The 27,279-nt window shown below is 36.0% G+C and overlaps 1 protein-coding gene across 1 annotated transcript in view; it reads left to right on the plus strand.

Annotated features, from left to right (window-relative positions):
• Positions 1–27,279, plus strand: part of LOC148952021 (endonuclease/exonuclease/phosphatase family domain-containing protein 1-like) — an 80,540-nt gene that overhangs the window by 14,224 nt on the left and 39,037 nt on the right. Inside the window, exons 2-5 of the mRNA XM_089089481.1 lie at positions 9,427–9,857; positions 11,921–12,265; positions 14,637–14,772; positions 19,762–20,081. Of these exons, the coding sequence (XP_088945607.1) occupies positions 9,510–9,857; positions 11,921–12,265; positions 14,637–14,772; positions 19,762–20,081 (1,149 nt within the window). The 5' untranslated portion in view covers positions 9,427–9,509. The remainder of the gene's footprint in view (positions 1–9,426; positions 9,858–11,920; positions 12,266–14,636; positions 14,773–19,761; positions 20,082–27,279) is intronic.

The raw sequence follows: 27,279 nt of genomic DNA on the forward strand, positions 1-27,279 counted from the left end.
ATATTGGTATAAGAATTTTTACATGTGTATTAAGTGGCTCTCACATATTTTTGATCTAGTAACTGTTGGGAAAGGAGCAAGAGAGGGAGGGCTTTTATCTCGTTATGTGTTTAAATATGTCCTCCTACTTGTCTGAAGCATCTGTGTCCTACTGTATTTTTTCGTGGTATTGGTTTAAGGTATATTTCTTGTACTGATGATGTCTTTTTAGTTAGTTTTTCGTGTTGAGGGTTTGCTCAGAATGTCCATAAGTTGTTGTCTCTACTTAGTGATATTGGCCTATCTGTAAATATGGAAAGTTTTGAGTTTTTTTGCTTTGATCAGCGCTGTCACGTATGGGGGGTGGGGAAGAGACGCCCGTCCAATGTTTTGGTCACTTGGTAAAAAAATATATTGGTAAAATTGTGAAGCAAAGTGCCATGATTTTTTTCACATTGCTAGAATTCTTTGTTTGGTTTAATAAAGACCATGAAAATACTGACATGTCATCTACATAAAGTTCAAACTTGGTTGGTAAACGCAGCAGTTTTACTGACTCCTGCCATGAGTTTACAGATGGTGCCACAATTTTCCATTTGGTTGAACAAAGAGTATTAAAATGGTGACATGGTATGTACCGAAATCTGAATCTTGATCGGTAAAAGCAGCGGTTTTACCGACTCGTTCAGTGATTTTACGTATTTTAGTCAAAACAGGCATTATGCTAATTATTGACAAAAAACAGTTGGTAAAAATGACCAGCTAGTAACAACCCTAGCTTTAAAAGTAGAATTTCTGTATCTCCATTAAACTTTGGCTCGATTTTATTCCCTTGTTTGGATAAAGTAAAATGTCTTGGTATATTGTTTTGCCTGTCAATTCTTGAAATCTGCTCCAAGTTGGTTTCTAATGCATTAGAAATGTTTATGTGTCATATGGTAAGATATCTCCAAACAGGGGGCATTATTACTGTAAGGGTCTAACCTGACTTTACAATAGTTTTTTTCTCCAGCAGTAAATTGTGTATCCAGATTCCAGATCTACTAAGGAAAATAGATTTACAGACACTTAGAAGTGGTTAGTTTAGATATTGTAAATACCTGATGCACTTACCTGGTCATTTCAAAATTATGAATATTGTATCTTGTTATGGTGTTATTGATGCTTGTGTGCAACTGGCCAGTTTGGTATCCAATATTATTGCAAATACTAATAATGTTGTTTCTGTCACCAACCCCCTAGCCTGCTTTTTCCTCCAGGATACTGGTTATTTTTATTCCTTATTAATTATAGTGTGGTTTTATTTACTGCTCTGTGTTGGTTTTTATTGTTGGGGTTTCGTGTCTTGTGCTACATGTGTTGATTATGATAATGGTGTGTTAGTTTTTTCGTTCTCAGTTTTCACTACTCTGCAGTTTCATTTTCAATGTTCATTTGTTGGTTATAAATAAGTAAATAATATTTCCTTGGCCAAATTAGTGCTTTAAACCCCTTTTCTGGAAACATCACGAACCAGGACTAGCACACAAACTCTCTAAGCTAGTAAAAAGCCTCTATGCTAAATTTGACTATCTTTCTCAATTGAGAATTTTGAAATTACCTCAAAAGATGGGAAGGTAGGAAACGTCCTACCTGAAGATGATTCCTTGAAAATGTTTCTGTTGATTTCTTTAAAAGAATATCAAGCAGACATTTAAATCTTGAAAGTAAAATGAGATAAAATACTTGCAACATATTGCAAGGGTCCTATTCATACAAAAAAAAAGTAAAAACATTTTGTTCCTCTCAATAGCCTCGCAATCTCTACCTCTTCCTTTCTTATTCAAGAAGTAGAACATTTGAAATATGATTGCTTAGTACAGTATAAAATCTAAGTAATCCATGTAGTTGTTAGGGTTATTCAAGGCAGAGGCTCAATCAAGGCTAGTGATGGGAAAAATCGTCAAAAAAGGACAGAAATTCTGTTTTATGGCAAATGATATAGTAAATAAAGAATGATAGTTCCTACAAGATATCCATTTTCTTGCAATTTTTGATTGATAGACTTTGAAAATATTATTGCATAGCTTTGATTATTGGTTTGAGCTTCCTCAGTGTATCCACTTGATCTCGTCTTATTTGCTTGTGAAATGTAGGATGTTCTATATTCTCTGCCATTTCTGTTTATTAATGAAAAAAAAACTTTCCGAAAAAGAAGTTTCAAAGAAAAGTAAGGGCTATATACTTGCAACATATTGCAAGGGTCCTATTCATACAAAAAAAGTAAAAACATTTTGTTCCTCTCAATAGCCTCGCAATCTCTACCTCTTCCTTTCTTATTCAAGAAGTAGAACATTTGAAATATGATTGCTTAGTACAGTGTAAAATCTAAGTAATCCATGTAGTTGTTAGGGTTATTCAAGGCAGAGGCTCAATCAAGGCTAGTGATGGGAAAAATCGTCAAAAAAGGACAGAAATTATGTTTTATGGCAAATGATATAGTAAATAAAGAATGATAGTTCCTACAAGATATCCATTTTCTTGCAATTTTTGATTGATAGACTTTGAAAATATTATTGCATAGCTTTGATTATTGGTTTGAGCTTCCTCAGTGTATCCACTTGATCTCGTCTTATTTGCTTGTGAAATGTAGGATGTTCTATATTCTCTGCAATTTCTTTTTATTAATTAAAAAAAAACTTTCCGAAAAAGAAGTTTCAAATAAAAGTAAGGGCCATATAAAACTTGATATCAGCAGAAATGAATTTCTATAATTATTCAAACTCAAAACGACCAGAAATTACTATTAAAGAATAAATGAAACCCAAAATAAACAGAAATTAAATAAACAATCCTAGCAAACAAACATACAAAAGGTACTAATATAAATGAATAAGTAAACTTAAAACAAACAAAAATTACTACAAACAAGAGTTTGGCTACGGTACTGCTCTCTTCCCTAACTTTAAAAGTCTTGTTGTTCGTTTTTGGTCTCATTTATTCTTTAATTGTAATTTCTGGTCGTTTTGAGTTTGAATTATAGTAGGAATTTATCACTTGGTGATCTTAATTTAAATATAGGCTTTGCTTTTCTTTGAAAAACTTCTTTTTCGGAAAGTTTTTTAATTAATGTCTGTTTGTTTTTTTATTGCCATTTAAATAGTTAACTAGCCTATATTTTAATGGATAGAGATTTACATCATTTATCTCATTACCAGAGAAGCACCCATGGTATGTTTTTTTTTACTTTTCTTTATAAAACTTTTTTTTTGGAAAGTTTTGTTTTGTTCCTTTTTTTGTTTTGACACTCTGTTCCTTTTTGATTGTCAAAGTTTTGGTTAATATAATGAATATTTTTCAATTTTTTCATGTTTCTAGCATAACAATTAAGATATCTAACTCTAATTTGAAAGTTCTAATTGGTGGCCTTTGATATATTTCACTGCCCCCTTAACATTCCCTGAAAGTTTCAACAATGCCATCAGCTATTCCTGGGACGTTTCGGATACGCCCTTCTGACAACCTAGATGCACATAGTATCTTTTGATTGAATATTTTGACCCTTAGCAGCTCCTAAAACATTGCAGATATACTCTGTTGATAACATGGATGCACATAGTGTCTTTTTATTTAGTTTAAATCCCTTTAAGCATTCTCTGAAGGTCAAAGCATGATCTGCACACCCTGAAAGTTTTAACTTAATACCCTCAATTTTTCTTGAAATATTGGTGATACACCCTTTTGACAATGAGCATGCACACAGAGTGTTTAATTTTATTAAATATCCCTTTAAATTCTCTGAAAGTAGTCAGAAGTAAATGTAGTACCAGTTGCCAGCAGTTGTAGTCACAGTTGAAAGTTGTCGCGATTGGAAATAGTACTGTTGCAGTCGCAACTAGTCGCATTTGCAGCCGCAGTAGTCTCAGTAGTGGCCCTGAAAGTTTCAAGCTAATACCCTTACCTGATCCTAAAATATTGCAGATATCCGTTTTTGACAACTTGGATGCAGATAGTATCTTTTAATTTAGTTCACTATACCCTTCAACATTCTGTGAAATTTCACCTCAATATCCTGAGCATTTTTGGATTCACCCATCTTCAAACATTCCCCCTTTTCCCAATGGTAAATCTTGCATTTTAAAAATGGACAAATTGGATAATTTACAATCCTTGCTCTGGGGCCTGTGGGGTTTTTGATTTCCAATCAAACAAGCCTCCTCCAAATTTGATACAACCACCCTTCTATAAAAACTATATTCCCTGGGGCATAACCTACGACCCTTGCTCTAGATTCGGGGGGGGGGGGAGATTTTGGTGTGTGTGTGTCAACTCTGGAGGGATTATTATAAGAAATTTGGACTGTTTTGAACAAAATTGTCATCTCAAAATTTTGATCAGATGCACTTAGAGAAAAGAGGGCGTGGGAGGAGGGGGTTAGTTGCCCTTTGATCACTTTCTACTGTTAAAAAGCAAGCTAAAAGTTTTAATTTCTGATCAAATGAGCCTCCTTCTAAGTTTATACGACCATCCATTTCATAAAAGCCTTATATGCCCCTGGGGAACAACTAACAACGCTTGCCCCCTGGTCTCTGAGAGATGTGTCTACCCTGGAGGGACTGTCATATGATCTCTTGACCATTTTGAACAAAATAGCTACATAAAAATTTTGATTGGATGTATTCGGTGAAAAGAGGGTGTGGGGGCTAGTTACCCTCTGATCACTTTTCACTCTTAAAAAGGGAACCAGAACTTTAAATTTTCAATCAAATGAGCCTCCTCTAACGTTTGTACAACCACTTCTTCAATAAAAACCTTACATTCCCCCAGGTTATAACATAGATAGATAGATAGATAAATTGTATTTCATACAAATATAAACAACACAAATAATTAAATAAAGCATGATAGAACATACAACTTATAACTGGGTAAAGGAGGGTTTGAGGGGGGGGGTCTAGTTGACCTCCTATCACTTTTGACTCTTAAAAAGGGCACTAGAACTTCCAATTTCCAATCAAATGAGTCCCCTCTGAAGTTTATACAAACAGCCCTTCCATATGAAGTGCCCCTGGGAAGAAAAAAAACTTAATAAAACAATGATTCCCAGAGACAACGCAATAACGTTGCCTCTGATAGTAATATAAACAAAAAGTGTTTAATCTATTTCAATCTTGTCATGTGTCCACCTGTATAGTTTATTCTTTTCTCCTTTGCCTCTACTAGCCTTCCTCTTTTTATTGTGGTATTTTTTTTTCCAAGGAACACTATATCAAGTTAGAATGGGTCCAAAATATATAATTGAACACATTAAATGTCAAAAGTAAGGATATCAAATTATCAAAACAGTTCTGACCTTGCCCAGTACTAATGCTTCTAATGTCAATGGACATGTTCAGAAAACTTCAGGAGTTTTACCAGAGATCAAACATCCTTTCCTGCCTGAGTTTGTCAATTGCAGGTGAGAACATTTGAAAACCTCTGCCAGTACTCCATGGCTAATAGGGGAAAAAAAATTGGAGCAGCTTTACTTTAATATAATCACTTTAATTAAATTCACTCCCAGAAAGAAAAAAAAAACAACATTTGTTGTTCTTCTTAATTACTGACTAATCCCGTACCTTTCACTGAATTTCAGTTGTCTGTGCCTACTTCATTTTAAAGTAATGCCAGAACTATTCATTTAGCATTATATGTTTGTACTTGTCTAGTTTTACAGTCTAGTTCTTGTCTAGCTATTGGGGAGTTTTGTTTTCACCCACAAACTACAGCCATAGTTGATTTTTATGGCTTGGAACTGAGCAGTGTCAATTCATAACCGAAGGTTGGAAAGGAATTATGTCCAACGATTGTTCATGCCTACCAATGATGGACTCATTGATTATTCCAACCGTCAAGACAATGTGATTCACCAGAGTAACATTGGTTTATTGACCTCTGGTTTGCCAACCTCTTGGCATACAAAATGGTGAGATAAAGACTGGTTTGTCCTCAATGCAGGTTGAGAGTGGTTCCCAAATCATTTAAATTGTCAGGGTGCAACTCTTTTTTTCTTGCAAGAGCTGAAAAGTATACTCAAAATGATGAGTTGGGATGAAATTGGTTGTTTCCTAACTGTTCCTCTAAGGATACTGCAACCATGCAAGTAAACTCTTTGAAATGACCCATTTTATCTCCTTCACACCCACTATTCTCAAAATCCAAGAGTTAGGATGCTGAGTATCCGCAAAGAGATTGATACTAAATTTCCATTGGCCTTTCGTTTTCAGATGATGAATCCAGCTTTCCCGAACCTCCCCTATTAGTGGTCTATTTAGGATTTTCGTTCAGGCGGGGGGGGGGATCCAGAAACTTTCCAGCAACTAAGTATATTACTTTCTGTATTTATTACTTTGTTACTAAAAAAAGCACAAAATAACCAACTGCATTGACCAAAATGAGGAGAGCTCTAACCTAGCTAATCCTTGAATCAGATACAAAATAACGTAATCATTGTAAATACTGTACTTCTTATACTATGGATTTGGTTTTTGCCATTAGGCCTGAATCAGACTGGTTGTCAACAAAAGTCTCCAGGAATCCAACAACAGCAGGGAAAAGCTCCAGAAAAGTGACAATACTACCATGCCTTTCAACCCACTGTGTGTTGCAAAGGCAAAGGAACTTTTGCTTTAAGTATGTGGCAGAACAGATCGCAGTGCAAAAGCTAATGATTGAATTCGTTTGGGTGAAGACATTTTGGTAGAACTAATTAAAATCTACGCCGACAATCTTTCAACACCTTTTTTCTTACCATTTGACAAAACTACCTCTACTGGTAAATTGCCCTACTATTGGAAATTAGGTTTTATTGATCCTTTGAAAAAGAAAATTAACACGCAAAATTTTGATGGTATCTAACCCATTGTGCTTACTCCTATTTTCTCCAAATTACGTTAAAAGTATTTTAGCTGAATGGTGGAAAGTAAAGATTATCCCTAATTTTGACCTTATGTAATTCAGAAACTTGTGTTCTGCATCAACCATTTACTATCTTGTTTACCTTATGGACAGAATATGTAACAAACTTGGAAAAACCAAGTACCTGGTTCGGTAATATATCAGTAGACTTGCAATTTTTTTTTTCTAACCACAATACATTTGTAAAAACAACTATTAAATTAATTTCAAGTAGACCTCTATTTAATTAGAATAGTTGTGTTTTCCTCTCCAATAGAACACAGCCAGTCAAATATATGAATGCATGTTCTGATCTTCTAAAAATTTACAATGGTGTGTTCAATGAAACTCTGTTAAGCCCAATTTTATTTCTTGTAATATTATACAACTTTGTACCTTGTTGTTCGTCTCTCTGATGGACGGAGGAAATTTGTTGGATCTAACTGTCTTAAAATTATTTTTATTTTTTTAAGTAGCCCTATGGATATCCTAGAACAAATTTCAGATGAACCTGTCACTAATGATATGACAGTCAATCCTTTAAATTTGCCAATCCTAACAATTAATTTAATTAAACAACCCCCCTTCCCTTATTCTTCTTTCACTCACCTTATATCAAGCAGTTTATCATATTAATGATATTTTAAAGCACAAAAATACCACATGCCTTTCTCCTTGAACTCTTCGAAAAATCTAAGTGTCCTAAATTGCACTGTTTGAGAATTTTGCTTTTATTTGTATGTCCAATCCTTGGGTATGACTGTCCTATTTGGCATCCTGGAATTTCCAAGGAATTGTCTGACATGATCAAAGCAGTCTGAAACAGGCGCCTAAGAATTATCTTCAATGAGGGTAGAACCCTTTATATCTCGCTTCTGTGAAGGGCAAGTCTAGGCGCCTTCGAAGAACAAATTTCCTAACTTTTTCACCATGTTGTCCTCCACAACCTTTGGAAAAATTCAGCACCCCTAGTAAAGTCCCCCCCCACCCGCGTTAGACCTCCCTTTTCTCACTCTGGTTTAAGAACTATCCCATTTTTACTCCACTAAAGTTTCCCACAAAAAGATATAGAGGAATCTTTATCCTCTGCATCATTTAATATCTTAAATAAATGGACCAATTCTCCTCTTTCCTCCCACATCTCGGTTTTACCACTCATTGTGTAAAACTCGTTTTACTAATTTCGAATAAACGTTACTTTTATAAATTTTAAAAGCAAAATTTCGTGAAAGTTTTTGTCCCCTACATTACCAAATACAATTTAATAAACCATCTCAATAGTTTCCTTGATCCCCCTCATTCTTCTTTCTTGTTATTTATTATATTTTGTTTGCATATCCCCTTTTCTTGTTTTTGTCAACCGGTTTAATTTCCTTTTAAATTCTAATTGCTTAATTGTTTTTTATCTTTTTACATGTTGGCTTATGTCAAACTATATCTAACCATATTTTCTCTTAGCCGTTTTTTTTTTTTTTTTTTTTTTTTTTTTTTTTTTTTAAGTTTGACTCTGAGGTACGAAATCAGCCCATCTAGACTCGTGATATCATATTTTAGGTAACATATCTTTTGATAGTATCAAACACTTCAAACTTCCTTCATTGCAAATTAATTTATTTATTTTAAAAAATCGCTATCACTACCTCCAATGGGTCAAATCAAATGCTTTTTGGAGGTCAATCGAAGTTAAATTGAGCTAATTATTAGGCTTTTAAAAAATTTTTCCTATGGAGTTAATAAGATGAACAAAGTATTGTGAAGTTGAAGCTGATTTGAAGTTCTCGAATACTTTAAAGATTCCCAGAAGTACTTCACATAAATTAATGAAGTCTAAAAGTTGACTATAATAACTGGGAATTTTGTATAGATCATATACATGCTTAGGGATGAATATGTCACCACAGGATATACCAGCTTCTGAAGTTGCGAGGCTATATAAATATCTCCTAGATGATTCTCAATCGATTGCCTATATAAAAAACTTCACTCAACGATATTTTGTTCCTCTTCGGGGCAGGATTTTTGTTTTGCATCTTAAATTTGCGAAAAATATCACTTTGCTGTCAATAAGTCTCATTTATTGCATAAAAAGATACTAGAACCAATCTATTTCAACCTACCCTTTTCCAATATTTCACAACCACTGGTTGGATATAGTCAGCCTCGGGGAAACAAAACGAATAGAACGTGTTGAATTTGACGGCATTTTTTTCATCAAGATTGTTTTCTTTTTTGTGGATATTTCTCCATCTATTTGAAACTTCGGAAAATTCCTTGCAGAATTTTAGAAATTGGCAAATTAAACTGCCGCATTTAGGAACGATTTTAGTTTGATATAATATATATTTTAATTTATAGCCGATTTGAATTATAATTTTGTCTTTTTTTATTATCATTAATATACTTTGGTTTCTTTATGAAACTTAAGTTAGACTGTGAATCTTTTTTTGTCTTTTATTTTTGCCTGACTCTATTTTGCTGTCTTCAATACTTTGTATACATATGAATCAATGTGAATTCTTGGTTTTATCTTAGGATTAGAAACCTTATCTTTCTGAAACAATCAAGGAAGAAGAGCTTTTATTTGGTTAAGATAAAGCGGAGTCGACTTTGTTCAGATGCATCTGACTGAAATGATCCGACAGATGTACCTAAATAATAGTATGGGACAAGAATTGAGTGAAGACTCTTCATCGAAGAACCAAAAAAGTGCTGATAATGTAAGCAGTTCAAGTGCTTTGAACCTTGAAGGCATCAACATCAGTAATTTAAATTTAACTCAAGTGGAGCCGATTTCAAATCGAGCATCAGGTGAGAAGGAGAAGAAGAAAAAGCCTGGGATTGTGCGCAGAATCTCTCGAAGACTCAGTAAGGATAGTTTGCAGTTTGTAAGACGGATGTCCTCTGCTATGCCAAAGCGGTCAATAAGTAGTGCCACATTCAATATAGAGGAGCCAGGTTTACAGGTAATTACCTCTTTTATGATTCTTCCATTTTAGCCTGATCTTGAAATATTTTGTTTTTATTGTCTGGTCAAAAATTAAGAAATACAAGGATGGATCTTAACAGGTAGTTTTAAGCCTTGAAATCAGTACTGAAGTTCTTTTTAGTTTTTTATAACTTTTTTTTTTTTATAACTTGTGGGTTAATGGTAGTTTTATCATATATCTCCAGATTGCTTGTAGATCCTTTCAATACGAGTGTCAGTCGTTGACTCTATGTCGCGGGATGTAAAATCTGCAATTTTGCTCGCAGATTTCTAAAATTGGATTAAAAGCTTTTAACTTTCTTTTTCGTAAAGTTTTCGTAGTATATTTAACTTTCTTTTTCGTAAAGCTTTCGAGCTTTTAACTTTCTTTTTCGTAAAGTTTTCGTAGTATATATATATATATATATATATATATATATATATATATATATATATATATATATATATATATATATATATATATATATATATATATATATATATATATATATATATATATATATATATATATATATATATATATATATATATATATATATATGTATATATCAAGATTAGAACTACCCAAATACAGCAAATCGCATTACAGATGTTTGGTTTGAGTTTGACAAGTAGTTAGAACTTGTAGCGGGCAAAGTTGCCAGAAACTGGAGGGGCTGCTACAAACCCTAACTTTAACTGTTAATTGGTAGTCTATGTAAAATATAACTTTTTTGAAGTCTACGGGTGAAAAGAAAAGAAAATTTTGTGTGACAAAAGTTTTTGGAAATGGTCTCGCTATAACTTATAAACCCGAAACCTTAATGGAAAAAGATGGGAACCAGAAAATTCAATTTTTACCTACTAGGATATGATTTCCCGTTTTATTAAAACCCTGACATTTGAATAAATAGATGTCGAATGGATTCAACTTATAAATTAAAGTACGTATCTGCCATATTTCAAATTCCTTTGTATTTTAAGTTCATAACGGATTACATCCTAGTGTGGTTATTGGGGGGTTGAGGTTGTTGACATCACTTACGGTTAAAACTTAATCGCTCTTTGCTAGCATAAAGATAGCTTCTTTTTTAGTACAATTCAGGTTAATCTAAAGGTACATTCATAATGAGATTTTACTGATACTAAGATTAAGCTTGCACTAGTTTAAGCCATCAGATTTTTCACAGAGTTTTCTGATTGACTGAAAAATCTTTGAGGGATTCTGAGTGCCTCAAATTAGCGCTAGCTAACTCTCGGTATTAGCCTAGTAAAATTTTATTGTGGACGAGCGTTCATACTTTTATTGCAAGTGACTTACACTGCAAATCTAGAGTATGGTCATTCCAGTTAATAATATTGCAGTTATTTCTGTTCCTACTTTTTCAGACTCGCCGCAGTGATCGACTGATTTATTATTTTGCATACAACTACCTTAATAATCTTGTTTAAAATACAAAGCAATCGCTTAGAAGTATTTTGAATCCCGATAAAAACTATTGCAGAGGTTAGTTTTACGTAATAAAACGAGATTATATTTGGAAATAGTCTTTACCCTATTTCAAAGTTTACTTCCAATAGATATTGTCTTAATAATATCTTTTTTTTTATTTCATGGTTTTTATCTCCCACTGTATATGGTATTTTTTTCAGTCTGTATGCTTTTATTGAAGCTATTTTCAAATGGGATCCTGGACCCTCTTGTCCTTTTCCTGGCTCATAACGGTATTTGATCGCTCTTGAACGTTATTAACGGTATTGAACGGTATTAAGGGTATTTGATCCTCCTCCCTCACCAAGAAATATAATGCTTTTTTAATTTTTATATTCTTTTTATTAAATTAGCGTTTTTAAAAGTCACCTTCCCTCTCTCCAGAATGCTCTGTTATATTTAATAGTCGATATTTTTCCACCTAATATTTTATCTTAACAATGGCTTGGCTTTTAATGAATGTTGTAAGTGTGAGTTATTAATGAACTTGGCTTCATGCTTGTCTTAGTCTTATATTCACAAATGGGTGTCTCGTGCATCTGCTTTATTTACAATTTCTTTTATTCTAGTACAATGCATTGGACATAAACACAGCATCTGTCGAGGAGTTTATGACACTTCCTGGCATAACCCGTCAGATAGCTGAAGCTATCGTCGCTCACCGAAAGAACATAGGAACTTTTCGGCGACCCGAAGATATCGCCCTTGTTTCTGGCGTTGGTGCTGCAATGTTTCACTCGTTTAGAAGTGATATATGTGTTAAACCTGGTCTTAGGAGGAATAATACTGATAAAAGCTCATTGAGATCGTCCAGGTCTTTGAATGTAAATAAGGCATCCATTTTTGAATTGATGACAGTACCTGGAATGACCCAAGAAATGGCTGCTGCTATAGTGAATCGTCGAGAGGAAAAGGTGAGTGAATCTCTGTGTAAAGGTGAGTGTATTTGCGACATATTTTCCAGGGAACTTGTTAAAAGATGAATTTTGACACTTTAACCAAGTTATGAGGTGCCAAATCCTATTGTTTATTGTGTATTAGGTGGTTTTAACCCACAAACGACATAGGTGGTGTGGATGTATAAATTCTTAGGATTTTATAAAGACCATGTCGCTGGAATACTTTTGCTACCTACTTGGTATTGCTTGTACGTAAAAAAAAAGACAACAGCTGATCAGCCTGTGATGCGTCGTGATGAATCTATATAAGAATTAATAATATTTTTTTATTTTGAAATTCTTATTGTGCATCACCTGACTATTTAATAGAAATTATTCTTGCTAGAATGCGAAAAGAAACATTGTCTCTATCGTTAGATGTAGCCTAAAGGTCGAAAATATTATCTTTTTCAATCAATATCATGTTACATTAAATATAAGAAAATGCATTTGTAAATTCTATTTAGAATACGTATTGGTAAACATTCAGAATATGTATTGGTAAGTAATGAAGAGAAAGCTTATCTGCGTATAAATTAAAAGAAGTTTTGAAGGTGGTAATATTACACACAGATAGTTTCATGGTCTGTCATGAAGTTTAGGAACGGACCTAATGAATAAAGCCAGATATTGAGAATTATTTTCTAAACACCGCATTTGAACAAGTTTTTATGACTTTTTCATCCATTGTAGGTCATATCATCTGTTTACCAATGGATGTGATAACGTGTTGATTGCACAAAAGTTCCATTCCTTCTAAAAAATAAATAAGTAAATAAATAAAGCGTAAAGAACTCTATTTGCTGCATTGTCGCCGATAAGAAAAATGTGGCTATTGACTAAAAAAGTAAGAAATACAAGGTGAAAATGATCATCATTTTCAATAACGAAAACAACTGTTTTAATGACTGATAGATTAAATGATTACTGAAAGAAGTTTTCTTTTTCTGTTAGAGATAAGGCAATGCCTCTAATTGCCAACAAGACAAAATGTCAAAAGTTCGTGTATGACGTAAGTACACATTATTGAAAACCGGATGTTGCTTTTCATCACTATCATCCAAGTGTTATGTGTAAACAAATATATCAGGTAATTGATATCCAAGTCCTGGGAGTTTTTTTTGTACTTGTTGATTATTCAGAACTCACTCAAGAATTTTGACCTTTAGATCTGTAAAAACCGGTTTCATATTTCACAACCACAAGACTTATTTAGTTTGCAGAATGCATTGGACTCAAGTAACTTGGGCTATATATTTGCACATTAGGGGAAGGGGGGGGGGGTTGGTAAAGTATTCGGACAGCGTGAAGTTCGAAAACAATTCTTACTTCATAATATGCAGAATAGCTTCAGCAACCGCATTTTGCATGAAGGCCCGCTATACTTTACTCCCACCTCCTCTAATGTTCAAATATATAGCCCAAATTTTATAAGTCTAATGCATTCTGTCACCCATCACTTCTCTTTGTGACTGTAAAACCGGTTTTCTTATTCTTACATTCAGATCAAAATTCTCTTGTGTGTTCTGAATATTTAACAAGTACCGTTTTATTTTAAGTGAAACAAAATTAAAACAGGCATACAACCGAGCATCTTGAAGGAAAATTTAGAACACAAATAGACATACCTGCGGAAGAGTTCTCAAAGTTTTCGCTTGGGTTAACGCCGTGGCCTAAAACCTTATATTTGGTCAGTAGACTCGGGCTGTTTGGCCCTGCTTTATAGTAGTTCTCATTAGAATAGTGCAATTCCAGGAAAGTTCCTGGCTGTACATCATACTTAGGTTACTCTTCAGGGACAGACTTGAGCTGGAAAAGTTATTTGAGTCTTGATCTCTCTCTCTCTCTCTCTCTCTCTCTCTCTCTCTCTCTCTCTCTCTCTCTCTCTCTCTCTCTCTCTCTCTCTCTCTTTCTCTCTCTATTTCTCCTTCTCGCTTTAGTTCGCATATATATTATGTACTATATTTATGCACAACCCAAACTTTTAGATTAATGTATTGTTGTTGTTTTCTTTACACCGATTTGAGGGGGCTGGACTCCTATAAAAAGTTCCATATTTTGTGTATTGTAATGTCCTTTTAACCAACCTTCTGGAAATAGAGGTCCTTCGGCCACTCTTATGGAAATCCCCCCCTTGTATCCTATCTGTGTGTTGATTTTTGTTTTCAGTCTCCTTTCAAAAAATGAACTTCTTACCAAAATGAATCTGTGTTTAGATTATGCATTGAGTTTCATCTGTACACCTTATTGTTCAGTATGATATAATGAATGTAATACTCGGGTGATATCACACTGCCATACATCACAATGTGCTTTAGGTCTCTAATAAAACACTTAATTTTTCAAGGGATCTTTCCGGTCACTTCAGGATTTGAAACGGGTTCGCTCCATCAATTTCCGCTTTATGCTAGCTTTCATGCCATACCTAACGGTTGAAGATGGTGGATCAATAAGTGAAGAACTAACATCCAATGGACTATCAAGTAAGTATTAGACTTGAGACTGATAATTTCGTCAACAACCTTATATTCACTACCTTTACAGCAGACAGGTATGTAAAGGCGAAACTTTTAAGCTCCCCTTCCCCTCCCTCGGAATGTCTGTAGTTCAGGTTTTTTTTAAGGTTTTTCTATATATTTTTTTAATTTGCCGGTATTCGGCGGTTTCGAAGAAGTTTTTCCCAGCCCCAAAATTTTGTGCCCCCCCCACACACACACCCAATACAATGTGTATGCAGATATGATATTATACCACAGAGAAGCTAATTTTCAAAAGATACGTGTGCACAGCTCTCTATAGCGATCCAGTGTCCTGCTAGCAATGAGAAAAAAAAAAATAGAAGAAGAAGCAAGAACATAAAAAGAGGTCAGTGCTACCCAGGCAAAAAAGAGATTTTCTCTGTTGTTCAAGGTGAGTGCCTTTAAGTTTCCCTGTTTCCCATATGGGACTTTTGACAATGATGATTCCAATTATGTACTTTTCGTTTTGACCTGACACTATTTTCGAGGGTTTTCAGGCTATTTTCTGAAATTCCCATAATTATTTTTTCTAAAATAAAATTTTATTATTAAGACTAATCGAAATAATGATTTTCTATTTCTGGATCAGCTATAAATGACAATATTTTCTCACTATATGTTTTTTAGACGCGTTTCTAAATTTTGGGTACTATGGGCCGTGGTTCGCTCTTTGCTAGTTTGACGGCTTCATTGAAATCCAATTCATTTAAGGGACAGAATAAGTCCTCTTAATATCCCTACAATAACCTATAAAAATACCTATTTACAGAGCTAGACGTAAAATATAGCCTACGAGTTGTCTGGGCAACAAAAGCTGTTTCTTGAATTTGTGCGGATAATGTTGTAAATGTTTATGAGTACACTTTATGTGAGAAACTCAACATAGCCCAAATACTAAATTGTAGAAATGTTAAGGTCCATATGCTACATAAATGAACTCACCGTGTACACGTGTAGGGTTGCCGAGGAACATTCCTATTGTTGTGGGTAATTTTAAGACAGAAGAGTAAAACGGTCTATAGCACGGAATTTTATATGGGGTGCCAATCGACATTTCCCCTTGAAGGAGGATACGTACCCTTTAAAGTTGAAGAATTTGAGGGATCTTTGTATGGAGCAGAACATGGGCAGAGAGATGATTAGCAGAACATCTTGAGGATACCTCAAACCGTGGTAGTTATTAGAAACTATAAAAAAGAATGGAAAAGTTTGTCATAATTTGGAAATGAAGGGATATATGTTTACGAAGAAGAGTTAGATACAGTACTGAACATAGTGAATGACAAACCTTGGACAATAGTAACCCTAAACTAATTATTTTGACACCAAATCGGATCAAAATAAAATGTATGCCATTGGTATCACCACGGCCGGAAACTTTATACACGAGACTTACTGTCCCCTGGCTTAAACAACAAAGAAAGTCACTTTTGTATGGGAAGCACTGATGTATCCTCTTTTTTCGTGTTTTTTTCTTTTTTTCTCCACCGCTAGTGGGGTGCGGAATATCATAGAGAGCTGTTTAAAGACTCAATTTAAAGAAAATTGCTACATATAGTGGCTTCTGCAGTTAATAAAATACAACATTTAAAATAAAATCAATTTTGTGACAAAAAACTGTATTTTATTATACAAGATGAAGAATGGCGTCATAATCGTAGGTTTCAGCCATAAATGACGCTATGGTAAAATATTTTAATGTGTGCCATGGGCAGCGATGACAACGTAGTTCGTTTTTCACTAGTCCTGCTAAGAAGAAGCCGAAGGCTTTTTTCTGTGTCTAATATGCGTTAGTCGGATTCAAAAGAAAACAGTTCTATTACTGATCCTGAAAAGAGCCATAGAGAGAGCCAAATGTGTGTGAGTTACTTATGTTACTACAGAGTGGCTTGAACTTCCATCCCCCATCTCCAGAGGAGAGTCCTGCAGCCACTGTACTGTAGTAACTGATTATAAAGGATGCGTTATGTTTGACAATATTTTATTGAGACTTTTCATGAAAGAAAGAAAGAGTGAGGACAACTGACTATAAATCAATGCTCTGGAAAACATGAATTGTTGGAAAGTTTTTACTCAATATCTTAGCAAAAATAAGCACGGGAATTCAACGAAAGCAAGCTTTCCACGCAGAAAATTGATTAGCTATTTTTTGAACAAACAAAATGCCTATGAAAATTTGTGAACTTTTAAAATGTTGTTTCTTCAACAAGTACAGGGTGCAGAGACCAGTAGAAATAAAGTCATACCATAATTAAAACTCAAAACAACCAGAAATTACTACAAAGAATAAACGAAACTCAAAATGAACAGAAATTTTAATAGATGATCATATCAAACCTAACGACCTAACGACTACAGATAAATCTTAATAAATAAAACTTGAAACGTGTAAAAATTGAGTTGAATTTATCAACCAAGTCAAACTTAATACAAACAAAAATTACCACAAACAGGGGTTTGGCCACTGCCCCCTTCCCCCTCCCCTAATTGTAAAAGTCCTAACGACTATTACGTCATTCGCATTTCGTTGAAAACTATGTATTTTGAACAATGTGTTTTAGTTTCTCAAAACATCGAAGACAAGTAAAAAATAAATCACTATAATAATAAAGAATTAGGCCATTGTACAGATGGTGTGGTTAATTAATATTTTCATTCTTATAATATTAATTGGGAAGAGGGCCTGAATCGTCAGATCGCTTTAGTCATCAGTTCTGTAGATTATGAACAGGAGTTTGATTCAGGCGATAGAATAGCTCTAGTGAAGGTCCTATACTTATATGGTTTACCAGATATATATAGTAAAGTGATTAGTGTTATGTACGAGAACGATATTGGTGCGGTTAAGGTAGGAAATGAGGTTAGTTGCTGGTTTGGTATTTGAATCAGGAGCTAAGCAGGGTTATGTTCTATCCCCATTTTTGTGGATCATTTTGGAGGAATTTGTTTTAAGAAAGGCGGCAAAGACAATGGGAGAGCATGAAATCAAGTTCTGTGATAAAACTCTCCTAGACTAGATTATGCTGACTATTTGAATGTCCCAGATGAAAATGGTTGTAGAACGAAGGAATTTTTGGAGGTTTTGAGAGTTCAGGGTGTAAGAATAGGTTTGAATATTAATGTTAAGAAGACTAAGTTGCTCAGACTAGGAAAATATGAAGGTATAGCGACGATGTTGAGTAACGAAAAGATCGATATAGTGGATAGCTTCACTTGTCTGGATAGCATTATTAGTAAAGCTGGTGGATGCAGTGAAGATATTAAAAGTAGAAGAGCCAAGGCTCAGGGTGTTTTTTCGCAGTTGGAAAAAATTTGGAAGAATAAGAAGACAAATCTGTAAACCAAGACTAGAATTTCGGAAACAACAGTTTCATCTAGGGCCAAATGAAAAGCAAGTTGTCCCGGGGGTTAAGAGTGAAGCTTTGAATTGATTAGGGTGGAGTAGCAGTGTGCCCCACTGTGTTGGGCTAGTTTGCATTGGTACTGCTGTGAGTTGCTAGTAGTAGTAGTTTGTATGTAGACCATACAAAATTCAGTCTCGATTACATTCTTGTATTTGAATTGATATTGTGTAAATGACTCTGTGTCGCTTCAAAATAACACTAGAAAAAGAAATAGGACGAAATTGACAATAACAAACCATTGGCAGACAAAAAGAAGATCAATTTCAAAAGAAGAAGACATAAAGAAGAAATTGATAAGGAGGACATTTGTGAACAGTGAATAACCTGGTAGTATAATCATTTGACGTTTTGGCTATATATTCAAAAGATATCATCAGCGAAATAAAAAATAAATAAATAAACTTACTCATAAAATTATATCTATAAAACAATCTTTTCTTCAACTAAAGTCATAAAATCCTTAAATGAGTCTAGGCTTCCTCACCTTACATAGGTGCAGCCAAGACATTGGCAGATTAGACTGACCACCCGCTATACTGTGTTTAGGTGATTTAGTCGCTTCAGCAGCTGAAGAAGGCTGGGTAATTCACGGTTTAGCAACCCGTTTAGCAAACGAATATTGTCCTCTTTTTTTCCAGGGTTTTTTAGCATATGATTCAAAAAGGTGATTACAAGTTGAGTTATAACTTATGAACTCAAATAGGAAATATTATCAACATCCTCAGTATTATTGTATATTAACTATATCTGCAGGATGTCTACGAAATTGAACAAAACTTACAGCTTGGTGATCTTCTGAGAGTAGAAACAGTTCTCCAAATATGGAATAGTAGGCTATACTGCAGAATAGGCCGAATTTAACTGTAGGAAAGTGTCAGGAACTTCCTGAGCTTGAACCTTTCAAGGTTCTTATTCAGTTTAAAATATGATAATTACTAGTACAACTTCTAATACATGTCTGTCAAATTTAAAATGTAGATCAAGTAAAGCACTAAAAACATTTACAGATTCACGCCACAGAAGTGCTTCAGTAGAAATGAAGCATTAATAATAAGGATCATTCCCTTGACCTTAATGAGGAACAACATGCTCGCATGGGCTTATGAGTAAAGGATTCAAAGCAGACCATTGACAAGATTTTTTTCAGCCGAATCACACAATTGACGGCAGTTTCAAGAATATGATATTGGTCACATATTTCCAATATGATATTGATCCAATATCACGTAAGATATTGGTTACATATGCTTGATATTGGTCACAGTATTGACAGGTGTCTTGTAGTAAAGTCTCAGCATTTATTGCAATTTGTAGAATATGTTTATCACCAATATGTAGTACTGATAAATAAAGATTGGCATCGGCAGTTGATATCTTAATAGTACCAGGCTGAATAGAAGTGCTAAATTGATTTATGAAACATGCAGAATAGTACTAGAGTCGTTTATTCAAATTTTTCGAGCCTTGTTGGGTAAGTTGGTCTTTGCTGAATTTAAATGCTTATTTGCTTCAAGGTTTGAATACCTTTTACTTAAAGTTTTTATTCCAGTGTGCGCTTCTTCAACTTCGTCTATGCAGAACTCTGAAAGGTTTGGTTCAGTGGAAGGGGGCATTCAAGTCATAACACAAAAGGAGCAAATTCAAGCCTTAGTATTAGCACTTGAGCATGTAGAAGTGTCAACTTTACTGCCTGCTGGAGAGCCAATAGCTGAAGGCTCTTTTCGGCTTGGCTCCTGGAATTTAGATGGTTTTTGTTGTGATAAAATTAGTAATCCTGGAGTTAGTGATGTTGTTTGCAGAACGATTTTAAGAAATTCTTTTAGTTTGGTGATGCTGCAAGATATTCTGGAGGAAGACGCTGTTAGTAAGGTAATTTGATTAACTTGTAATGCTATGTGCAATTTACTTGTGGAAAAAAATAAACATGCTAAAGGATAATAAAAATCAATTTGGGCGAGAAGGGTGGATGTTTCCCCTTCCCCTTTTCCTGCAAATTAATATTTTAAAATGTTTCTTTAGACTTCCTATTTTTTTTTCAAAAATTTATTAATGAATTTACAGGAATGTTTTTAAAACAGAAATTCCAAATAATAATGCCATCTTTCAATGTGAAATCCTTGTTCCATTTCTCTGCTGTCATTTAGCGTTTCTAAGTTCACTAAACTAGAGTCTGAGTGTCGGAGCTGCGCAAAGCCCAACAAGCTGCGGCGAAGGATAGGAAACAGCTACGCGTATTTGAGTTTTTTTACTTCAGTAGTAATTTATGTTTGATGCTTTGGCATAAGTCTTCGCTTTTCTTCGCAGTGCTTGGTGAAGCCCTATTTTGAGGGCTTCACTTGAAGCTCTTCTTTAGAGTATATAAAGACAAACAACTGAGGAACTAATCTAACGCAGTAGAGAGGGTGTTTTATAGATTTTTGGGCGTCAATTGAGTAAATAAAGAAGGCATTATAGGGTGGTATATTTGGAATCTTTTGAAACTGTACTTATAAGAAAAAATTCATTTGCAGAAGGAGTCTAAATTAACGAGAAAGTTTTGCTCTCGAAACATGGGTTCATATAATCATTTTACCCTAACCAACTTCTTATTCCCATGACGTTAACAAGAAATTTTAGCAGCTATTGCTACGGTGACAAAATGCCCTGAAAAAATATTGTTATTTCCTTAATTTAAGGGCAATATCTTAGGGTCAGCCAAAATATGGTCAAAGTTCCCGGAATTTCAGATTACAAAATACAACAACAAAAAAAATGAGGCGAAGCTTAAAATAGCTTGGCTTTAACGTTTCATGAATAGTTTCAGAGTAAGGCGCTATTTTATCTGATGAGCTTAGAAGTCTGAAGTCGTAACTGAGAGAAATTATACTGAGGATTGGGTAATACGACAGCAGAAGAAGAGTGGCTTAAGGGGATTAAATAATAAGTCAAATGTAAAAATATGTACGATAAGATTTATTTTCGAGAAAGGGCTATCATGAGCTTAGATAGGCTGGATTCGCACTCCAGAGTCTATAAACACAGCAAAAAAAAGAGAAGAAATTTAATAAGATGGTCAGAAAAAAAATCGACATGTCAAAGGGTTAGCAACATTATAACTCTCGAATTTTGTAGAGGAATTAGACCAAATAAAAACATTAGGAATTAAACCAAAAAGACAGTTTAGTCTTTCGATTAAAAAACAAAAACCAAAAAAATCAATCTAATAAAACAAAGATAGAAAAAGTAAGCTGAAAATTTTTGAAATAAATTTTATCCAATGGATGGTAAAACGGGAGGGGATTCACTTGTCTAACATGCCAATTCTGCATGGGAAAAAGTTCTTCTATATCTTTCTGTGGGAAATTTTATTGGGGTAATTTTTTTTGTTGAAGCAAATGAGGTAAGATCGAGGGATGGTGGTGGATGTACTAGGGAGAAGTGGAATTTTTGGGGGCATTGAAGGGCAGTGTTGGCGAAACGAAAGAAATCTTTGTTCTCCTTTTCTTAAAGATGACTAAATTGCCTCTCTAAACAAGGGAGATGTAAGGGATTTAGCGTTATTAAAGATGATTGTTAGGCACCTTTTTGGGCTGCCAGGATCCCAAACAGAACTGGCGTACTCAAGGTTTTGGCATACGACCAGTATAAAGAAGGAAAATATGGTATTTACAGGTGTGCGTTAAAATGTTACCTGTATGCGTTTAAATGTTTTTTTTTACACGTTATAGATATAGTTTATAACGTTTTTAATTATTATAGTTTATAGTCTTAAACTATAAAATATGGTTTAAAACGCGTTATAAAAATATATTTTGAAACTCATCAGTTCAGTCGTTTAGTGTTATTTGAGTTTATTGCTTCCGGTACTTTGAAGGGTAAACGCAACAATCTTTCTGTCTTGGCTTTTCTCTTTCTACAATTAGCCATGTCTTGATGCAACCTACTGCAATGCATCAAGACATTTGCCTCTCAATTACTTGGACTACCTGTCTTGGTTTTTCTCTTTCTACAATTAGCCATGTCTTGATGCAACCTAGCGCAGAATACTTGATAACTTCAATTCAAAATCAACGGACTCGGTCGAGGCCTTCGGCCTCGACCTTGTTGAATACGAGGTATAATCATTGGATACGAAACAAGACCCAAACAAAATCTAATAAATGGAAAATTCCATGCACACCCAATTCAGCTCTTGAAAAACCAAAACCAGCAAAAGGTAACTCATGTAACTTTGAATTATATAACTTCATGTAACGCAGTGAGATTGGCTTTGCAGATTATTTAACGCACGCAAAATTCAACACATCAAAGCTTAGTCCATGCAGAAATTCATTGGAGCAGGAGTTGGCTTGGCAGTACTTCGTGATTAAGCTTTGCGAAATTCTGTGGAGATGAGACTTGATCTGTTTGATGTTAGCATAAAATCGGGTTTCTGTAAAAAAGTAAGACCCATATGTTATGTTAGAAGCCAATATCATGATTTACAAAAGACTCACAATGACAGCAGAGTGTTTATAAACTTTAAATCAAAGGCCTTAGAATACTCTGCATACCGAATGCCCCTATTTAACGAGATATGCTGATGTCATTTCTTTGTGTGTGGCATACACCTTTAGTAAATGGCTTCATGAAAAAAAAGCACGAAAGTTTTTTTTTAAACTTGTATTGGCTTCTCCAAAAAATATGAAGTCTTGTGTGGGTGTGCTTGATATTTCACTTTATGCTCTAGGCTCTGAAAGAAACTCTATGCAGTGTGTTTTGACTTCGAACACCTGAGCTAAGTATTGGTTCCCTGTCCCATTGTCGTATTTGGTAATGAACAAATGTTCGATTTTCTACTTCTTTGCTATTAATGTCCGTAATGACATTGCATTAACTGTTCTTTTTATCTATGTTGTAACTACAAGCAAATAATGATATCTTAGGTTATCACTGAACGCAAGTCATTGTACTTAAAAGAAAATTTTAACACTCTTGATTGAAAATTTGGAAGTTACTTTACAACTTTTTGTACCGTATTGACTTTATATATCATGGAAGAAAAATTATTTCTTAGAACACCTACAATATTCTTCTAGGTTGGATGAATATCTTTAAAATGAATTCTTAAAACTTTTTAGCCGAAAAAAAAGAGTTTGTTTTGAGTTAAGTCCCGCCCGGCCTTTGTGGCTGTATTGGGGCTTCTTCTCTTCTGAGCAAATGATGAATGTGGCGACGGTAGTTCGATCTATCTGGCGCTAGGCGAAGTAGCTGGTGGATGTTACGGGCCCGGAAGTTGTCGGTCTATCTCTTACAAGGTCGACTTTGGGGGTGCGTGCCGTGAGCCCATCCTTCGAATGTGAATTTTGGAAGCTGGTTGGTCGACATTCGCTAGATATGGCCAAGCCAGCGGAGTGGTTGGCTCCTGGCCCGGCCCATGATGGTGCGGGGGTAACGGAGTATTTTCCGGAGGTCTTCATTGGAAACTCGGTCAATGCAAGTAATCCCCGCAATGGGTCTAAGGCATTTAGTTTCAAGTGCGGAGATTCTTGGCTCATCTTCAGCCTTTATTGGCCAAGTTTCGCTTGAGTATAAAGCAATTGGGACTATGAGGGAGTTGAAGAGTCGCACCTTCAGAGGAGTTGACAGAGTCTTGTTTTTCCAGATTGGTAAGAGGTTCTTGAAGTTGGCGCTTGCCAAGCCAAGTCTTCGTTTGATCGATTTCGAGCAGTCGTTATCAGAGGTTAGGAGGCTCCCTAGGTAGACGAAGGAGTCAACATTTTGTACTGGCTTTCCTTTTATTGTTAGATGCACATTTTTCGGAGCAGGGTCTCCAAACACCCACATAACCTTGGTTTTGGCTGTATTAACGACCATCCCAATGGCCTCGGTTGCTGCCACTAGTTCTTCGGTGTCAGCTTTGAGTAAGTGCTCTTGACTGTTGAGTTTCTGTCATCTGCGTATGCCAGTTGATCGCCAGTTGAGCAGGCGTTCGATTCTGTTGGTAGGGGAGCTTTGGTGGGGGTTTTGTCCTTGTATGGTATACCAGACAAATACATTGGGGTGATTGGTGCTGTGTACGAGAGTAGCACTGCTGCGGTTGGGGTGGGAGGTGGGGTTGGCAGCTGGTTTTGTATTGAATCAGGAGTTGGGAAGGGTTGTGTTCTATCCCCCTTTATATGGATTATTTTGATGGACTTTGTTTTGGGGAGCACAGGAAATGTAATGGGAGACCACGGAATCAAATGGGGAGGAAAAAGTCTCTTGGACTTGGATTATGCTGATGATTTAAGCATCCTAGATGAAAGTGTGAGCAAAATGAATGAAGTTTTAGAGGTTTTGCGAGTTCAGGGTGCTAGTATAGGTTTGAAAATCAATGTTAAGAAGACTCAGACACTAAGGGTAGGAATGAGTGAAGATGAAACGGTGAAGCGGGGTAACGAAAAGATTAATCAAGTGGACAGTTTTACTTAGTTTGGTAGTATTAAAAGTAAGGACGGTGGGAGCAGTGGAGATGTTAAAAATTGAATAGACAAGGCTCAGGGTGTTTTTTCACAGTTAAAAAAAGTCTGGAAGAATAGGAAGATAAGTCTGCAAACCAAGATTTTAATCTTAGAAGCTACAGTGATGACAGTGGTCAAATATGGCTCTGAAGCATGGACGCTCCGAAAATCGAATGAAGATTTGCTAGATGTTTTCCAGAGAAATTGCTTAAGGATTGTTCTGGGTACCCGGCTGACTGACCGTATTTCAAAAAATAGGTTATACGAAAAATGTGGTTCAATACCGTTTTCAAGATCTATAATAGAAGAAAGGTTGAGGTGGTTAGGGCATGTTGTGTGGATGAAGGATCACAGATTGCCAAAGATTGTTCTTTTCGGCCAACCATCTAGGGCTAAACGGATAGCAGGTCATCCCCATCTGGGGTGGGAGGATGTCACAAAGAAAGATTTAAAGGAAATGGGAACTTCGTGGGCGGGTGTAAAAAGGGAGGCTTTGAATAGATTGGGGTGGAGGAGGAGCGTGCGTAGCTGTGTTTGCCTCAGGCGGCTTGGTGCTGCGATGAGTTTTTAGTAGTAGTAGTAGTAGTAGTTGATCGATAAGCTTCCCTCCAATCTCTGCACCGTCAACAGTTTTAGTAAGTGATAGCGCTGCGTTGAGGAATAGGTTAAAGAGGTGTGGTGAAAAGAGGCAACTTTGAAGAACGCCCGCTGATGTCAGAAACTCCTCTGTCAATCTCTCAGGTGTTTGGGCCTGGCTGACGAAATGTGAATACATATCTCTTATCAAGATTACTATGTTTTCGGGGACTCCATAGTGTAGCAGTATGTGCCATAATCCATCTCGCCATATCAAGTCGAAAGCCTGCTTGAAATCGATGAAGAGTAGTAACAGTTGTTTCGCAAACTCGATATACTTCTCCTTTGCCGATTGGAGAAAATCTGGTCTATGGTAGAGCGGTCAATCTGAAAGCCTGTTTGGTATTCCTCTAAGATGTAGTTTGACAGAGATTTCAGACGGTCAAGGAGCATTTTTGTAAGAATCTTTGCCGGTTGGCTTTTTCTCCCATTTTAAAAAGGGGGACGATGGTGGCTTTCGCCCAAGATCTGGGGAAGTGGCCCGTTTCCCGGACGCTTGTTATGACTTAGTGATAGATATCAACCAGTTCTTCTGGGCCTGCTTTTAGTAGTTCTGACTGAATACCATCCGGGCCTGGGGCTTTGTTTGTTTTTAGAGATTTTATTGCTGAGAGTACTTCCTCTCTTAGTGGAGGAGGGCTTGGATCAACTGGGTACTGCGGTTTTGGGAAGGATAGTAAGATGTTCGGGTCGGGCGTTATTGTGGGGTTCAGTTTTTCGCAGAAGTGGTTCTTCCATCGTTCTCGTCTTCCCTCGGAGTCCGTGATTGGGAACCCGTGTTTATCTAACAGTGTAGGAGTGGCCGAGGACTTCTTTTTGACAGTTCACGGACTTTCTTGCACATGAAGAGGCTGTCACCTTTTTGAAAGGCTTCTTCACACTCACGACATTTTCATTGACGTATTGTCGTAGAGCTTGCCGCATTTTCTTTTCTACTAGGCGTTTCAGTCTCTTGTACTCGTCCTTGCTTTGTTGGTCTACCTTGTTAGCATGGGTGCGCTTCTGCTCACATAGATCAATAATTTCGGGTGTGAACCACGGTTTATCCGAATGGCTTGAATTCCTAGGATTTCACTAGCAGTTTCTCTGATCATGGATGCCCTTTCGCCGACCAGTCAGTCAATTTCTTCTGCTGTTGGAGCTTCCGTGGTTTGGATGCTCGACAACTTGTTTGAGGGTGCTATTCTATACTAGTTCCTTGTTTCTGTGTTTTTCAGAAGATCAGCACGATATCTTGGTAAGCTTTTCTTAGGCTGTTGGGGCTTCCAAATGCGCAAACGAAGCTCAGACATGACTAGAACTTGATCCGAGTCGAAGTCGCCACCGGCCGTGGAAACTGTGTTCAGTACTGATGATTTCCATGGCTTGCGGACAAGTATGTAATCGATAGTGTTTGCAGTGCGGCCGTTAGGGGATCTCCAAGTGACTTTTCTTCGTTCTATATGACGGAATATGGTGTTGGTTATGAAAAGTTCATTATCCCGACAAGAGTTGACAAGCATTTCACCCCTGTGGTTTTGCCGCGCATGCCCGAACTTGCCCATGACTTCTTCAAGTTGATCATTTGAGTGTCCGACAATGGCGTTGAAATCCCCAATCACGAACAGAACATCTTTCTTGGGAGCAGTGTCAACGGTGTGTTGGAGTTCGCTGTAGAATTCTTCGACTTCTTGGTCACTCCGGGACGAGTCTTGGGCGTAAACTTGGATTACGGTCATGTTGGCAATGGATCCTTGGCAATGGATCCGAATGGTGGTAATACTTTCAGAGACAGGATGGATGGCAAGAAGAGACTGTTTCGCTCGCTTAGAGGGGAGGAAACCGACACCTTGGTGGTGAACTCCATCACTTCTTCCAGACGTGATGAGGGTGACGTCGTTTATTCTTTATATTCCTGTGGAGGGAAGGTGAGTCTCAGATAGTCCAACGATATCCCAGCGGTGACGGCTCATATCGTTCAGGACTAGTTC

This window comes from Artemia sp. Qi Xiang Cuo, chromosome 5 (genome assembly GCF_049724085.1).
Source record: "Artemia sp. Qi Xiang Cuo chromosome 5, ASM4972408v1, whole genome shotgun sequence".
Taxonomy (NCBI): domain Eukaryota; kingdom Metazoa; phylum Arthropoda; class Branchiopoda; order Anostraca; family Artemiidae; genus Artemia; species Artemia sp. Qi Xiang Cuo.